General features: G+C 54.8%; 1 protein-coding gene across 1 annotated transcript in view; it reads right to left on the bottom strand.

Annotated features, from left to right (window-relative positions):
- Positions 1-8,920: 8,920 nt before the first annotated feature.
- NOL6 (nucleolar protein 6 (RNA-associated)) overlaps positions 8,921-17,171 on the bottom strand; it is an 11,552-nt gene continuing 3,301 nt past the window's right edge. The window contains exons 4-26 of the mRNA XM_012656640.1: positions 16,513-16,692; positions 15,990-16,158; positions 15,594-15,728; positions 15,345-15,508; positions 15,141-15,261; positions 14,865-14,923; positions 14,675-14,776; positions 14,382-14,497; positions 14,040-14,217; positions 13,760-13,882; positions 13,478-13,626; positions 13,277-13,352; positions 12,960-13,100; positions 12,695-12,812; positions 12,459-12,613; positions 12,142-12,305; positions 11,706-11,858; positions 11,385-11,482; positions 10,504-10,628; positions 10,310-10,399; positions 9,744-9,938; positions 9,525-9,626; positions 8,921-9,313 (exon numbers count right to left, since the gene is read on the bottom strand). Of these exons, the coding sequence (XP_012512094.1) occupies positions 9,164-9,313; positions 9,525-9,626; positions 9,744-9,938; positions 10,310-10,399; positions 10,504-10,628; positions 11,385-11,482; positions 11,706-11,858; positions 12,142-12,305; positions 12,459-12,613; positions 12,695-12,812; positions 12,960-13,100; positions 13,277-13,352; positions 13,478-13,626; positions 13,760-13,882; positions 14,040-14,217; positions 14,382-14,497; positions 14,675-14,776; positions 14,865-14,923; positions 15,141-15,261; positions 15,345-15,508; positions 15,594-15,728; positions 15,990-16,158; positions 16,513-16,692 (3,063 nt within the window). The 3' untranslated portion in view covers positions 8,921-9,163. The remainder of the gene's footprint in view (positions 9,314-9,524; positions 9,627-9,743; positions 9,939-10,309; positions 10,400-10,503; positions 10,629-11,384; positions 11,483-11,705; positions 11,859-12,141; positions 12,306-12,458; positions 12,614-12,694; positions 12,813-12,959; positions 13,101-13,276; positions 13,353-13,477; positions 13,627-13,759; positions 13,883-14,039; positions 14,218-14,381; positions 14,498-14,674; positions 14,777-14,864; positions 14,924-15,140; positions 15,262-15,344; positions 15,509-15,593; positions 15,729-15,989; positions 16,159-16,512; positions 16,693-17,171) is intronic.

Raw genomic sequence — 17,171 nt, 5'->3', positions numbered from 1 at the left:
CAGAACCATAGACTCCTGGTGCCAGAGCATAGACTGAAGGCTGTGGGAGAGAGGAGCACCCCTAGCCATGCTGCTCTCTCTTCTCTCCACCCTACAGTGTGCTTCTCAGGCCCCTCATTGCCTCCTGTGGAGCTGCAAAGGCAGTATGGGGTGGGAACTGGCAAGGGACTTCACAACACTGAAAGAAAATGAGGAATCCCAGCCCACATTCCCCCATCCTGAATCTGCTGGCAGCCAAATTTGGCCTGGGAACCAGAGCAGGGGAGAAAAACAGGGGCAGCTCTACTGCCAGCAGGTATAAGCAAGGCCCCTGCACACACATCTGTTTGTGCTCAGCTCATGTAAGTGTTCACGTGGGTTGCACCAGGGACGAGAGGGTCACACACACAACTGTGTATTTTTATGTCTTGTTTATATTAAGCAACATTTATTTACACATGTGCAGCTACATGCACTCACCCATTTGTGCATGTATGTATGTGCCTATCTATAATCCTGGAGCTGCGGCTCACCGTGGAGCATCTTTGTGACTCCTTCCAGTCAATGCAGCCCCCCAACAAGGCACATGGTTTGGGTAGTGGAACAAGGGCTGGATGTCAATGCCCTTGTTCCCCTTGCCTTCTCAGGACCCAACCTTCACACCTGACCCCATGTACTCCCATCAAACTCATTCGTATTCATAACTGGTGTGTACACACGTTTGTACATTGCAATGGTTAGGGTTGGAGCTGAGAAGATATAGGTAGGTGTTCATGCTACTTAGTGGATGTGAGAGGATCCTGCCTGGAGGAGGGGGAAGGATGCAATGCCTTCCAAGGGCCCCTTATTCCTGTCAGCACTCCTTGGGTCACCTGGGTTGGAGAGGGGTCAAGGTCTGAGGATGTCTGTGCAGATGTGCCAGGCTGGCCTGAGTGTGGGGGACAGAAGCTGACTGCCTCATTGTGCAACTCAGGGGCATCATTCTCATTGTAGTCAGTGTGATTGGTGCCACTTAGAGCAGATGGCAGAAGAAAGCATGGCTTCAGAGAAGCGACTGAGCTTGGTGAGACCCTTACCCTCTGAGTCACAGCTTATCCAGAACCCTCTGGGCTTCCTCTTGTGCTTTGGGAAGGAAGCCAGGGCTGAGTGCAGGCTGGGAGCCAGGCCTCCTGCGCGCTCTGGGAGGAGGCAGGTGAGGAGGTCCCACCTCGTGCCAGGGCATCTTGAGCAAGGTCTGTGTCTCACCTGGGCGGGGGAGCTGAGGGGCCTGAACAGCCCATCCACCCCGTGGGAGGCCATGACTTCTTTAAGGTCAGAGCTGGGGGAGTGGGTTCCCAGGCAAGGGAAGGGCTAAAGATGCAAGTCCCAGCCTGCTCTACCAGAGGGGCTGGCTGGGGCCCTTAAGGAGTGGGGGTGCCACACCTTTCATTTCCTGACCCCAAACTCTTTCTGCCTGAATGGGAACAGCCTGAAACAGCAAAGGAGACATGGTCCTTCCTTGCTGTCCATGAGTCAGAGGTAGGGGTGGAGACCTAGAAAGCTACTCACTCTAGAGTACCCCCAACCTCCCCACCCCGCTAACCTCTTCCAGATCATTGGAGTGGGATGGGGGAGGGGCATTGCAAAACAGACATGCAGACATTTTCAAGTTTGGAAAGCATTTTGTCCCAATTTCTAAAACAACCCCTAGAAGTGGGTGTATTTTCTCCATTTTATAGATGACAAAGCTGAGGTTTGGAGAGAAGTCACCTGCTAAGGTCACTCAGCCACTGAGTGTTGAGCTGGGATTCAAACCCCATGGGGATGAGCAGGACAGGTGAAGCAGGCCACAGGGGAGCAGGGAGCAAGGGCACAGGAACCCACTGAGTCCCTCCACACTGGACTCCTCTTTCCAGAGTATGCCTCCACTCTCAGGCCACTGTGGAACACTCTTCCTGCTTCTAGGCTTCAAGGGTGGGGTCCAGCTCTGGACTGGAATGGGGAGTGGAGAGCAGATGGGTACCCTATCATGAGCATCCCCAGATGCTCCTGTGCCAACACAGTTACCCCCTGTCTCCAGACAGGTGACATGGCAAAGAGCCTATAAATACAAACTGCCCTCCTTGGGCACCTCCAACCAGCTGTCCAGATGGACTTTGAGAAAATCTACCTTTTGACCCATCTCCTAGGCACTCTGGGTTCACCCCCTGGTGTCCCTGAGCTGCCCTCAGCAGCATTTGAGGGGTTAGGACAGCAGAGGGTCATACTGAGGATGCAGGGGGTGGGATGGAGACCCAGACCCTTCTCTGGGGAAAGGGCCAGAGTGGTGGGGATAAGGCTGCTGGGAACAAAGCCCTCCTGCAGACACAGAATCTGACCAGTCAGGTGACCTAGACAGCTCTCTTCCCTCACCCCTCAGAGTCTCAGTTTCTTCATCAGTCACCTGGAGAGGTTTTTTTTGTTTGTTTTTTTGTTTTTTGAGACAGAGTCTCACTCTGTTGCCCGGGCTAGGGTGAGTGCTGTGGCATTAGCCTAGCTCACAGCAACCTCAAACTCCTGGGCTCAAGCGATCCTTCTGCCTCAGCCTCCCGAGTAGCTGGGACTACATGTGCCACCATGCCCGGCTAATTTTTTCTATATATTTTTAGTTGTCCGATTAATTTCTTTCTATTTTTAGTAGAGATGGGGTCTCACTCTTGCTCGGGCTGGTCTCGAACTCCTGAGCTCAAACAATCCGCCCGCCTTGGCCTCCCAGAGTGCTAGGATTCCAGGCGTGAGCCACCACGCCCGGCCCCACCTGGAGGTTTTGGTTGGAGGATGCCCTCCAGGAACTTTGTTAAGAATTTAACAAGTTGCAGATGTTTCAGGCTTTGAAAACTGTACTACACAGTCAACAGGGGAAGAAAGGTTCATACCAAAAGCTGTCTCCTTAATCAGAGGCACCTTTCCTCATGCATAAATGACCATGTGCGTCCACGTGCATTTTTAGCTGTGTGTGTGCATGTGTGTGTCCACAGGGGCCTGTGTACATATCTGTGTGTGGCCCTGTCTAGGCCTGGCTGTGGGTGTGGGTCGAGTGTTTATAAAAGCCAGAGATAGGAGATGAGGATCTGTTGAGAGTTCTGGAGATGAATTGCTGGACATCTGGGCCTGCCCTATGCCAGCCATGGGGGGTGGGGGAGTTAGGGACATGAAGTTGACACAGACCAGGCCATCACTGTGAACATGCCTAGGGTATCTGGAGGGCTCTGGTTCACACCTCAGGGACCAGATCCCTGGAGCACCTACATTTTCTGATTTCCCATCTCCCTCTTCGCTGGCACAAAAGCTTCTGGAACCAGGGTAAGTTTGCTTCAGAGGATGAGGGGTCAGGACCAGTGGTCATGGAGGAAAAGAAAGTTCACAGACATCCTGGGGGGCCTAAACCAGGGTCCAGCATTAGCCTCGCCCCTGCAGCCAGGAAGGGAACACGGAGCATCCTTCAGGCTGGGGCAACCAGAGGGCTTCCAGGAGGAGGAAACATTTGGCTGGGAATTTTGTGGATGGTTTTCCAGGTGAATGACTTTTGGACCAGGCTCTAGCAGGGATGAGTGCCTGCCTGATCATAAAGAGAGCAGCAGCAGTGAGGCCAGGGAAGAACACGGGCAGTATGGGAAGGGCCTTGGGTTCTATGCCTGGACTATTCCAGGGGCCAGCGGTATTCGAGCTGTACTTCTCTAAGGCCCATGGCTCTGAGGAAGCTTTATGGAGACTGCTGCAGCTGGAGGTGGGGAGAAGAGAGCCAAGTGGGCAGAGCCCTGGCCCAACCTCCTGCTTCAACAGAAACATTTTAATCATTTTGTATCAGTGTTCTGAATAAGATTACAGTCGCCAAATGTGTCACCACTTAGAACAGTGGCTGATGGGAGCCCTGAAGGTTTTAAGCAGGGGAGTGACGTGGTTCCCATTTGCTTAGAAGTGTCCCTCCAGCTGCCGAGTGGAGGGTGGGTTGGAAGAGAGAGACTGAGGCTCAAGGCCTGGGAGGAAGCCCTGGGGGAGGAAAAGAGGGCAGACACTGGGCAATGGCTGGAGGGAGGAAGGTGTGAATTTGGGATTTAGGAAGCAGAGTGAGGAGGGCAAGTCAGCAAGAAGCTGAAGAAGATGAAAGTGGGCAGAATTGGGTGGACAGGAGCCTGAGGTAGGGCCCAGGGGCCAGCAGGACAACTGCTCTCTGAAGGGCCTGTGGTCCAAGGGCAGGGGACAGGTGGCGGGGTGGCGGAAGGTGGCAGAAGGAGGCTCTGTATTCGGCGTACCAGAAAGGTGGAGGGTGTGCATAAACCCCAGTATGCTCTACCTTCATGCCACCCAGCCTGACAGCTAATTACGGTGCAGCCACCGGCAGCCGCCCTGGAGGAGAGGCGTCATGGGGAAGGATGCGGGCAGGGACAGGCTGCAGCAGGAGACTTCCCAAACCTCAGAAATGACTTCCTGAGGGTCTCTAGATGTGGCGTAAGTGGGAACTGGGCTCCGGGGAGACCCTGTAGGTTGGGAGATGGGGGCAGGCTTTGTGGAGGGAGACTAGGGAAAGGCCAGGATGCCACAATTGTCTTTTTCATGCAAACTGTTGGTCGTCAAGTGGAACAGGGGCTGTATCTCAGTCCTGTCTTCCCCTTCAGTCAGGACCCAAGCTGGGCCTCTTGTCTTTAGGAGACCCAAGCCCTGTCCTATGGAGGCTTCCTGTCTGGGAGAATAGAGGAGAGCTGGCCACTGCTTTTGAGGAGCTCCCAGGCTGGGCAGCAGAGGAGACTCAGGCTTGGGCCGAGGTGGACCAGAGTGCTCATCATCCACCCTACTCTTCCCCTTGGCCCTGCCCTCTGGGCTGCTATAAGCAGCTGCATTCAAGGCCGTGGGCAGGGGAGGCAGGGAGGCTAGCCGGCAGCCCAGAACAGGGAAGCCCAGGCTTCTCCCTTCTCTCCTGACCGTCGCAGAGATCTGCAACTCGGGCCCCACTACTCCTTTATTCCTCCATGCCCCACAAAGCCAGGCTCAGCAGCAGGTGGCTTGCCTGGAGCCAGGACACCTAGGTCCTCTGTAGCTCTACTCGCCAACTCCCTGTCTGACCCCAGACAAGTTCCTACAACTCTGGGCCTCATGTAAACCAGAAAAACTATCCTCTCCATCCACCTCCCAGAAACTGAAGTGGGAAAGGAAGTCTCCCTGTGGGTTTGGAACACCCCTCTCTTCTTTGTCCCCCTTAGTTCCCTGAGGCAGTCTGAGATGCCTCCTTCTCCTCCTCCTGGTGGGGGGCAGGTGTAGGATGGGCAGACTGGCCTTTCCTGTGCAGGGTAGGGGTGACTCACGTGCCCCAGGCCTCCCCCTTATCACTCACCTGGATTAATCTGTGACTCACAAAGCAAGCACCGGATGTTGGGGGGGTTACATGTATATTTGGGGGAGGAATCTCACTTTATAGGTCAGCGACCAAGCAGCCTCGGGACTTCATTGAATGTAGCTTGCTGCATGGACCCCTAGGCTTTGGGGTCTTGCTCTTTTTCCCCAAAGTAAGGAGCTAGGCAGAGGGAAACAGTCTTCAGCTAAAAGTATTTTGGATTAGAGGAGGTTGTCAGATACCACAGCCAGAAAGGAGGACCTTTTGAGAGTTCACTAAATGAAATTAGATAGAAAGACTTAGGTCAGTCAGAACTGGGGAAACTGAAACCCCAAGAAAGGGAAAGATTTACTTTATTTTAACAAAAGACCTGCTAAGTTGAAAGGGAAAGCTTTATTTAAAGCCACAAGAAGAAATCCAGGGTTCCTGCCTCCTACTTGAGAGCTTTTTCTGACCTGCTCTCCAAAAACAGAGCAGATTTCCCCTTTTGCAGCAAACCAGAGCTGGAAGTGAATACCTACACACATAAAGACTAGCGCATACAGATGTGTGCATTCAGCCAAGTCATGCCGCACATCGGATACAGACTCCCACTCATCCACATCCACCTGCAAGGTTAAATGCAGAGGCCCACAGAGGCAGGCACGCCCGTGTGGTTGCATAATCTGCATCATCCCGTGCACACTTGCTCACGCATAAGGCTTCCTGCTAGGCTGTTCTTCCCTTCCCTTGAGGTTCCAGCTCACAACCACCCATCCCCAAATCCCCCTCCCCGGCCCTCAGCTAGAGCCTGAGTACCTCCCTACTCTGGAGCCCCAGCCTGAGTGGCCAGACAAGCGCTGTCCTGAGCTGGAGCACAGGAGGCTCCTCACCTGCTTCCCAGAAAACAGGTTGGAGCTGCAATGTGAGGGACTGAAATTAAAGCCTGGGCTTCCTCCCCTCCTGCCTCCAATTAAGCTGGAGTGCAGGGATGGTGCAGCTCCTTAGGGTTCTGAGTTCTCAACCCTCTTCTCTGGCCACATGGGGCACTGGGTGCCAGATGAAGCCATTACTATGCCCATTCTCTAAGTGGGGAGACTGAGCCCAGCCAGGGGAGGTGAATTGCCCAGGATCCCATGAGGTAGCAGAGCCAGGGCCTATTCCCGATTGGGACTGGTAACTGCTGTAGTCTTGCTTGGGGGCAACCCCCTGACCCCCGAGTCCAGAGCTGGATTGGTAAGGGCCTGAAGCTCCAGGCCTGCAACTGACATTGGGATGCAACAGAATGGTTTGAAACCGGCCAGCAAACCTGGCCCTCCCCAGAGGCCATGGAGACTGTGAAGCAACTGTCCAAGGGACCAGGGAAAAGGAAGGCAGAGGCAGAGCCAAAGACAACTTCCGATCATGGACCGGGGATGGGACGACATTTTGTTAGGTGAAAATAAAGCCCGGCATGCTAATGATTGAAGTTCATGAATAGACAGCACACAGAGAAATGTAGACTCCAGCTCACACAGCCAATTTATTCCCTGTTTTAATTTCAACCCTGGGCTGAGCTGTCCCATGACAGAGACAGTAGGAACAGGCGGAGCTTCACAAAAACCAAGAACTGAGACAGAATCTTGTTAGCCAGGCCCATCAAAGACCCTCCACAAGGGGCCCCTACACTGAGCCTGTTCCCTGATTTAGAAAATGAAGGCAACTAATAAAAAAGTACGCCATAGGGGCCGGGGGCGGTGGCTCACGCCTGTAATCCTAGCACTCCGGGAGGCCGAGGCGGGCGGATCGTTTGAGCTCAGGAGTTCAAAACCAGCCTGAGCAAGAGCGAGACCCCGTCTCTACTAAAAATAGAAAGAAATTAATCGGACAACTAAAAATATATAGAAAAAATTAGCCGGGCATGGTGGCACATGCCTGTAGTCCCAGCTACTCAGGAGGCTGAGGCAGGAGGATTGCTTGAGCCCAGGAGTGTGAGGTTGTTGTGAGCTAGGCTGACGCTACGGCACCCTAGCCTGGGCAACACAGTGAGACTGTCTCAAAAAAAAAAAAAAAAAAAAAAGGCACCATAGGGCTAAGATCCAATTTCCATACATGAGATATGGAAAACAACGCATGATGTACCTGGCACCTATTATCTCCTAGGCTTTCTCTTTCACTGTCACCACCCATGTGTTCTAGGCAGAGTTCACAGATTGATTCCCCTTTCCTCAGAGTCTTCTGGTGGCCTTCCCTGCCCTCCATCTGCCTGGGCTGGGTGCCCCTTAAGCACAGCAACATACTAGGTGCCATGGACACCAACCAATCTATGTTCAAACATGCTCCCTGCCTTCAAGAAGCTTACATACAAGAGACCAGGTCAAAACCAGTGGAAAGGAACAAGCCAGGAACATGGGGGAATTAAGCAATTTAATTTTAAATCAGAGTTTAAGACAATAGAAGAGTTCACACCACCATGTGTGCCTGCCAAGTGAACTGAACAGGCAATAATTGCTTTAATAGTTCAGAGGAGGGAAAGATCACCTCAGGCTGGGGGCGAGGGATAGGCTCAAGGAGGGGCATTATTTGAGCTGAGTCTGGAAAAACAGCCAGGATTAGGGGAGGCAGAGATGCAAGAGAGGCTGCCAGGAAGGGGGCGTGGACAGACTGAGAGGAGGCAGCTCCCCCACCCCCACCCCCACCCCGGGGCCCTGGGAGCTCCTGGAGAGCTGGACTTGGGTCTTGCTCATCTCTGCAACCCTGCAGGGGCACAGAGGTGGTAGTCTGTGGCACGAATGGGCAGCCAGGGCAAATGCACAGAGCTGGTGGGACTCAAGAGAGGCCAGGGGGCAGCACCAAGTGCTTTTTGCATCTCTCCTGAACTGGGGGACCACCAGCCCCCCTGACCCCTTCACCCATCCAGCCCCTTCCTGTCCTCTGTCCTTTTCCACTATCTCCACCCTGGGAAACAGCACCAACAGGAGGCCATTGTGCTCCTTCAATGTGGTATATTCATACACACACAGCCCCCTTTCCACTGCTCAGTGCTGGTGCCATGACCCTCAGGAAGTGCCACATCTTTGCTGGGTCCCGCCTAAAGGGCTGATGCTGCAGTGAAGGGCATACGGAGACCTAGGAACATATCCTAGCAGCAGAAGGGGACAGAACCTCCGCCTCAGGCACATGCTCCCTTCTCCAGCTGCTTCTGGGAGAAGCCTAAGAAGGGAAAAAACTCCCAAAAGTCCAAGCCCAGGGCAAACGGATAGATGGATCTTCTGGATTCAGTTCTCTGCAGTGGCTCCCACTCCTCTTCTGGGAGTTCAGAGAGGCCCAGGAGGCCGGGTGCGGTGGCTCACGCCTGTAATCCTAACACTCTGGGAGGCCGAGGTGGGAGGGTTGCTTGAGCTCAGGAGTTCGAGACCAGCCTGAGCAAGAGCGAGACCCCATCTCTACTATAAATAGAAAGAAATTAGCCAAACAACTAAAAATAGAAAAAATTAGCCAGGCATGGTGGTGCATGCTTGTAGTTCCAGCTACCTGGGAGGCTGAGGCGGGAGGATCGCTCGAGCCCAGGAGTTTGAGGTTGCTGTGAGCTAGGTTGATGCCACGGCACTCTAGCCCAGGCAAGAGAGTGAGACTCTGTCTCAAAAACAAACATACAAACAAAAAAAACCAGAGAGGCCCAGGAGACTCCATAAGACACCATGTCCCTGCCCCAATTCTAGAACATCAGGGCTTTTGCTAGCGACAATCCTGTGTTTTCAGCCAGTAGGCCCTCCGTGGAGGGTCCATACGCAATGAGGATGGAGATCATCCCACTGACATCTTGCTCCCGAGGTCAAAAGTCCTCCTGTCCTTCTACAGCTTTCTCTGGGGCTGGGATCACACAGTCCACCTCTCACTTCGGGCTTCCACAGCCCGCACCAGGCCTTCACCCAGCACGGCAAAGTCCTCCAGGATTGCTTCTACATTGGGTACCATCACCAGCTCCCCGCCTTGAGACACTACCATGCGTCCCTTCGCACTGGAGGCCTGGGGGAATCAGAAAAGAAATGTGGGCTGAGGTGTCACAAAGGCACACCCAGAGACACCAGGGTGGGGGCAGTAGAGATAGACACACAAACCCACACACTCCACACCTGACACAGCGTCACTCATGGAGCAGACTACACAAAGACATGCACACCCACGTGGAACCACGTGTACACACTCAGGAACACACAGCTGACACCAGCCAGCGCACCTTGAAGGGCTGAGGCTGGAAGCTGGTGGGCTTCCAGAGGACACCAATCACCTCTCCGCCATGCTGGTCATAGAAGAAAAGGGCCAGATCCCCAAAGGCCTCCTAGGAAGGGACAGAACAGAGATAAGATTACACATGGGCACCTGAGAGCCTCCTCCATGGCCCCAGCTTCGCCTGGAAAGTCCCCTCCCCAGGGTCAGTCAGCTATTTAGGACCTACCCTGAGCTGTGCCAGGTAGAGCTGAGGAGGATCGTAGCCCAGCACAGGCATTAGAGACGAGGGCCCTGGCTCACTGAGCAGGCCACGGCAAAAGGAGGCAGGTGGCAAGTCCACAGCCTGGCGGTGCCGGGGGATATGGCGGGGAGACAGGTGGATCAGCACATCGTACATGTCCAAGGGTGGCCGGAACACTGTCTAAGGAAGGGGGGAGTAGTTGGGAGCTGGACAACAAACCTCTCCACTTACCCACCTTGGTTCCCCCCTTCCCCTTCATCTGACCACCCATTAGGGACCTGCACGCCCACTTGAAGACGGGAACACCAAGACCCACAGAGAAAGCAGCTGGTGTTAGCTCAAGTCCAGCAGCAGGAGCACAGGCTAGAAGCATGAGGCCTAGAGCACAGGTTCTCTAGGCTGCGCCACTTCCAGGCACCATGGCAGCTTCAGTGCCTTCTCTGGATTTAGTCCCACCAGACATCCTGTGAGGGCCCCTTGAATGCTGAACTTCCACAGTTGACAGACAGAACACCCAGAGCCACTGGAGTTTCTGGGGGTCAGAGGCTTACCCTGATATCCCCGGGCCCCTGGGGATCCATTAGCTGCTTCTCTAGGATGGGCAGGGCTTGGGCTGCCAGGACCACGAGTTGCTGTAGGATCTGGGGAGTAGAGATATTTCAGACTAAGGTATCTCCTAACTCAGGCTGGTCTTGCTTTTTCCTTAAAGAAAACCACACATTTGGGGGCAGGTGTGGGGCTGAACCTGGGCTGAGGGTCCATCCTGTGTCCACACAGAGCTTTTGCGGTCCTGAGGAGTAATGATGACCATGACAGGGAGTTGTGTCCGAGCTGCCAGGAAGCCACTGCGTATCTCCACCTGCTCCTCCGCTAGAGAAAAAAAGGGGTCCTGGGTCAGCCTGCACTTCCCCACAAGACCCCTCTAATGCCCCAGGTCCTCCTACTGTGGCCCCAACAGCTGCTTATCATAGGCATTTTCCAACATCCAACCCCCAAGTGGCAAAGGCAACGGAAGGGACACTGCATTTGCCTCAATTGGGTGGGTCGTTAATCTCCCAACCCTAGCTCAGAGGCAGAATTTTTCCACTGCCTGGCACCCCCAATCTGGTTTCTGGGCCTGTACAAGCTTAGGCTTGCCCCTGGCCCCCTCCCACCCTGGGCTCTTACACACCTGGGGAATTAGGAACCTGACACCCTACTCTCTGCTGAGACCAGAAGCTCTTCATGTTACAACCAGAAATCACCATTCCCACCCCAAGAGGTCTGGGCATCTATTCTAAACTCCCTAGCTCCTCACCACAAGACTTCTCACCTGGTGTTCAGGATCCCCTTTCTACTGTCCTCTCCCCTTCCCCTTCCACAGCCCCCAGGTAACCTGTTTCCACCCCCAGTGACTGTGTCTCTGCCCATGTCATGGACAAACCACATCTTTAGTCAGGTTTCACCTGGACCTCTTCCTCCTGACAATTCTCTACCCCAGGGTAGTCAGCATTTGGCTTAGATATCTGGGATGGAGGAAGCAAAGAGAAAACCTAACAGACTGACAGGGAAAACCCTTGCCTGACCTACTCAGCAATCCATAAAGGGTAGTTTTTCCAGCAGTCTGGCCCCAGTCCTACCACTTACCAGTGAGCTCATTGTTGAGGTTGACAATGAGGGGGTTGTTCTTCCAATCAAAGGTTGATACCAGGAAAAGGAACCGAAGAAAGCCAACCTGGGGGGAGCTGAAGGGCAGGAGTGAACAAAGAATCTGGAGCCCAGCCCTGGGCTTTCCACAATCTGGGGAGTCCAGACCCCTTGGTGTGGATGAGCAGGGGAGGGGGACATCTTAGAATCCCTGTCACTTGCTCAAACACGCTCTCCCATTTGGACTGAGGGTACAGCATGAAGGTTGACAGCTGGCCCCCCTGGGAACTTCCTGGATAGGGAAAAAGCAGAGGGAATCACCTGGGAGGGGTGAAGGGCTCGGGGTGCAGGAAAAGGGCAGCAGTCACCAAGTCCAGGCTCTCATCAGTGAACCCCTCACCCAGAAGCTGGGCGCACACCCACCGCTTGGCCAGCCGAGCCACACCCGAGAAGGCTGGGTGCTGTTGTTGAAGTCTAGGGGAACGAGGGTAGTGGCAGTGAGACTCAGGCACTCTGGGCCCAAGAACAGTGTCTCAGCCCCACTGCCACTGTTTACCCAACCTTTACCCAATGCCAGCCTCTGCACTAATGTGTTACGTAGGACGCAGTCAGTAAGTGGAAAGGCCAAGGTTCCAGAACTTGCCTGACTCCAGAACTCCAGCCCTAACTACCATACCATCTGGCCTCCCACAGAGACACACGGCCAGCAAAATGGCGGCAGGGAAGGGCCAGCAACAGAAAGAGCAGGTGGCCTTACCCATGCAGGGCACTGGTGAGTAGGGGCAACTGCCTTGTATCTCTTTCAAGGCGGAGGGAGGCAGGTGTGTCTCTCAGTGAGATCATCCCCTCTGGGCTCCGCATCTCCCTCAGGATCTGGGGCTCTCGCTGATAGGCCACGCGAATCCGGAACACAAACCCATCCTGTTGGAAAAGGTATGGGATGGGACCCTGGGGTGTTCTGCTGTCTATATCCCTGCTCTCCAGCCTGGTGCCCACAAGGGTATCCTCTTCTACACGCTGACATCCCTGATCCTCTCCTCCCCTGGGGACATACCTGCCCTGCCCCAGCCTAACCTTGAGGACATCAGTGTGCGTGGCAGTGGCACGGCACTGCAGCCCGTGCTGTTGCGTCAGCAGCTCTGCCAGGCGCAGCTGGAAGGCAGCTCGGACCCGCCGCACGGCCTCAGCATCCTGTGGCCACTGACCACTGCCCTCCAGGTGACAAACCACTGAGGGAGAACAGCAAAGGTCTCACGCTGCGGCCTGAAGCAGAAACTGTCCCTCCCACTCCCTCCCAAGGGCCCTCTTACCGGTCATGGGCTCCACGTAGGCCGGGCAGGGCTTACTGAGCCGGGGCAACAGTGAGGCTCGCTCTCGTAGGTGCTCATAGAAGGAGTAGGCTGGTCGGACCGGGGTTGGCGGGAATACCTGTGGAAGAAGGGGGACTGAGGAAGGGGCCTAGCACTGGCAGGGACTGCCCAGAGTCAGGAGTTGGAAGTGGGAAACCCTGGATGACTGGAGCAGAGGTGGGGGGGTCACAAAACAGAAAGCGTTCCCTGCCCCCTTGCACCTCACCTCTGTGTAGCGCAACACTGGGTGAGCTCCCTGAACAGCAGACACAGTCAGCGGGAGACCCTCCAGTCCCCACAGCAGGCGGCTAAGGTCATCATAGCAACGCACTGCCACTGCCAGGGCCTCCTCACCTGTGCTGGAGGTCTGAGAGAGAGAAGACAGTCAGAACCACCTGGGATTCGGCCTGGCTCAGGCTGCAGTGAAGCCAGCTCCCCCCCTGCTGGACATGCCAGGAAGTGCAGCCTGGCTGAGCGGAAAGGGCTCTCTCCCCCACAGGTTACTCCACAGTTGCTAGCCTTGACCCCAAGGTCCTTCCTTACCTCTTTTAGGCCTTGTATCAGGACATCCACGAGGCCCCCCACATAGTGGACACAAGTTTCTGGGATGTCAGCATGTCTGAAGAGGCACGCACACAGTGAAGGCATTATGGGCTATGCTCATCCTCGACAGCCTGGGCCAGACCCTGCTAAAAGGCCCCCCAGCCCACAGTTGGCTCCTGGCCTTCAGATGCTAACACTCACAGTGCCAAGAGGTGGGTGACCACCTGGTGGGGAATAAGGCGCTTCTGGGACATAGAGGCTGCCTCCCAGACCACAGCTTCCCGAATGGCTCCGTCCTGGAAACGCCGAAGCTCTGAGCGGGATCCCCAGAGGTGGCGGAAGTCAGCGGCCTAAGGACAGGCAAGGGGTGGTGGAGAAATCAGGACAGACGGGCTCACTTAAAGTCTGCCTCCCAGGCTTCAATCCAGGTGGCATGAGGATGGTCAACCCCATGCTTTCCAACACGCATGCTGGGGTTCTCACCTCGGCCTGGTCGGCCTCTGGACCCAGCTCAAGGACACTGGTCAGTCCCTCAGGCCGGAGGAGAAATCCCAGGCTCAAGGTCCCAGAGTCTTTGTGCTTCGGTGGATCTTGGCTGATGTCCCACTGTAGGGTGTAAAAAGGCTGGGCTGAATCCAAGAATCCCTCAGCCTGGAAACTATTTTCAAGCTAGCTAGAAGGATGGTGTGCCTTTTGTGTCCCTTGGGACCCTGGATCCACCCCCTACTCAGAGCCCCAAACACTCCAACCTACTCCACCTCACCTCTGGGACTGGGGGCCGAGAGTGAGCCAGCAGGTGCAGCCGGGCCCCGAGGCCCTGCTCCAGGAGGGTGGTCAGTGGGCCCAAAGCAGCTGAGACATAGTCCCCACCATTGTCTTGCAGCTCTGGCCAGAGCTTTAGCCGGTGACATGTTGCCTGCAGGCGACTCAATGGACGGAGACTGGGGGTAAAGAGGGCCAAAGGGGGAATCAGGGTCTGCTGGCTCCCTGTATCACCTCCTCCCTGGAAGATCTGAGCATCTGCCGGAAGACCTTTGCCCCAGCACTGTAACCCCAGGAAGACAGGACCTGGACCCACCAACATACCCTGTCACCCCAAACTCACTGCAGGACGTGGTCAAAAGTCCGGATCATGGGTTTCGGAGTCATCAACAGCATCTGGAACCCATCATCAGCCTTGCTGTCCAGCAGCGCCATAGACAGCCGTGCCTCGTGCTGCACCTGGAGCCAGAGGGTAAGGGACCACCTCAGTACCCTTTATTGACCCAAGGGCTCAGACCAGGAGACATGCCTGACCTTAGCTCTCTGGAGGGGAGTGTCTACAGTTCTGGTATTTCCTGAAGGGACAGGTTTAGGCTGGGACACCAGAGGAATCCAGGAGTAGAGGCCCATTGGTACCTGGTGGTAAGTGGAGGCAGTGACATCAGCACAGAGGTTGAGACGGCCCGAGGAGTCCAGGAAGACAACAGGGAAGGCCTGGTGGAAGTCAGCCAGGGCCGGCTTGCGGGGTGTAGAGAGAAGCCAGTCAGCGTTGGGGCCTTACCTTCAGGCTCCCTCCTGGCATAAACCTGACCCTTCCCCAACTTACCAAGGAGGGATCAGAATTGAGACATAAGCTGATCCCGTTGACTGTCAGATCTGTGGTGGCTGGAGTGAACCAGAGGAATGTGTCAGGAGGTATCCCGCCTCTCTGGGGCCCCCACCCTGATGACACCCTCCTTTGGCCTGGGTGGCTGCAACTGCCTGCCTCTGGGATTCAGTTTTCTCATCTGTCTAATGGCAAGAAAGCAAAGGACCCATGAGGGGATGAGAGGATTCCTGGGATGAGTGGAACTCCTGGCCTTTCCCCATCTAGTTGCCTCACCCAGAAACTGTAAGACGCTTCTCAGGACCTGGTAGCCGCTCATGGTGGTGTGGATTTTGCGTGTGGACACGAGGAAGGCAACCAGCATGGAAACGTGGAACCCAGTAAACCCACCCAGACCCTGAAAGAGAGATAAAGGGAGAGGCCTGAGCTTAGAGCCAGCCCACTCATCGAGGCAAAGAAGCTGAGCCACCCCCAACTCACCTTATCCAGCTCCCGCTGCCGCAGCCAGACCTTCAGAAGTGCCACACCGTCCTTCAGCCCTGGGGCTGAACCCAGCATAGTTGACAGGAGCTGCAAATGGGACTCGAGAGCTATATCCTGCAGGACCCATGTGTTGTAGTGGGGGGTAGGGGGCTCTGGACTACCTGTGGGAAGAAAAGGGAAGCTATGAGAGAAGTCTCCACAATACCCCTTCCCTTCAGCTCCACCTCGACACCAATCCCTGCTCACCATCCCCTGGAGAACTTTGCCCTCGATACCAGGCAGAGCGCACATTGTTCTTGGTTGGCAGCAAGCGGCATGGGCGGAAGAAGTCAGGCGGAGGGCAGGGATGCAGACGAACGGTGACCAAACTCTTATCCTTCCCTAGCAGACAAAGGGGGTGCTGAGACTCTGCAGCCCCTGGAGCCAGAGGGGCCCCCACACCACCTTCCTCATACTTGAGGGCCCCATGCCTTCTCACTCTAGAATTTGAGGTCTCTACACCTTTCCCTCAAACTTGAGGCCCATGCCTCTCGCCTTGGACTTGAGACCCTTGTCTCTACTCCCCAAGACTTGAGGCCCCTGTGCAACCCCTCTAGATTTGTCACCCCGTACTATGTCCTCAGCCCGGTGTGTGCCTCCCACCATTTGGCCGCAGCAACAGCAAGGGTTTCAGATGGCAGCCATTGGAGTAGGAGAAGCGGACACTGCCGAAGAGGGGATCTTGGGCTAGGTGGTGAGCCAAGTGAGCCAGGTAGAGGGCACGCTTGCGGAAGTAGCGCTGGTTCAGCCCATCCTTGTCCTGTAGGATTTCCTGGAGAGGACAGGGGACAAGAGAGATGACCAGGCATGTAAGTGCTTGTAGAGCTTCGGCCAAGATGAATCCTAGGTGAGAGTCCCAGGGCGTCTCTACAGATAGAAGTGCCTGAGCCAGGGCGAACAACACCATACTCAATTCTCGGATGAGAAAAGCAAAGCTCCAAAAGGACAGCAACTGGCCCAAGGGCCCATGTAAGCTTCCCTCAGGATGAATGCAGTGGTCTTCCACTCTTCTGACTTAGAATTCAGATTTCAACCCACTGGCAAGTGGCAGGTAAGAGAGAAGGATTCGGGGACGTGTAGATGTTTAAGTAGTGGGCCCCTCTATTTACCAAACCCTGGAGCTTACCCTGGGCATGGTCAATGCCACATCCACATTGATGTCTGGCCGGATGCAGGTGCCCAGAAGGTAGCTGCCCACAACAGTGACCTGGGCTGGAGGCAAGAAGCAGAAACAGCCCTTCACAGTATAGGGTACTTGATGAAGGGGCACTCGAACCCCAGCTGGGAGCCAAGCCTGGTCAGTGAGCTGTAGGAGCAGAGACAGTGACACATATTGATTCAACTACCTTCCTCACATGGCCCCTTGGTGTCTAGCAGACATCTTAACACATCATTATGTTTGAAACCAAACTCCCAATCTTCCCATAAACATGTCTTCCCCATTAAGGCAACTCCAAACTAGTTGCTCAGGCCAAAATAACATTTAAGCCACCTTATTTCATCTCTGTTAAGAACAACCATTTTACTATTGAAATGTATCCAGAAATGGATCACTTCTCTACTTTACACCCTAGTTTAGGGAACTACCATTTTTCAGCACACAATAGGTTCCTAACTAGTCTCCCTGATTTCACCTTCGTCTCCTCCATTCTACTTTCTATATAAAAGCCACAGTAAACTTTTTAAGGCTGAAAAATTAACTTTTAAAAGTTAGAAGGCGGCCGGGCGCGGTGGCTCACGCCTGTAATCCTAGCACTCTGGGAGGCCGAGGCGGGTGGATCGCTC

The sequence above is a fragment of the Propithecus coquereli genome, unplaced genomic scaffold, assembly GCF_000956105.1.
Source record: "Propithecus coquereli isolate 6110/MARCELLA unplaced genomic scaffold, Pcoq_1.0 Scaffold114, whole genome shotgun sequence".
Classification (NCBI taxonomy): domain Eukaryota; kingdom Metazoa; phylum Chordata; class Mammalia; order Primates; family Indriidae; genus Propithecus; species Propithecus coquereli.
This window is presented reverse-complemented; position numbering and strand designations above follow the sequence as displayed.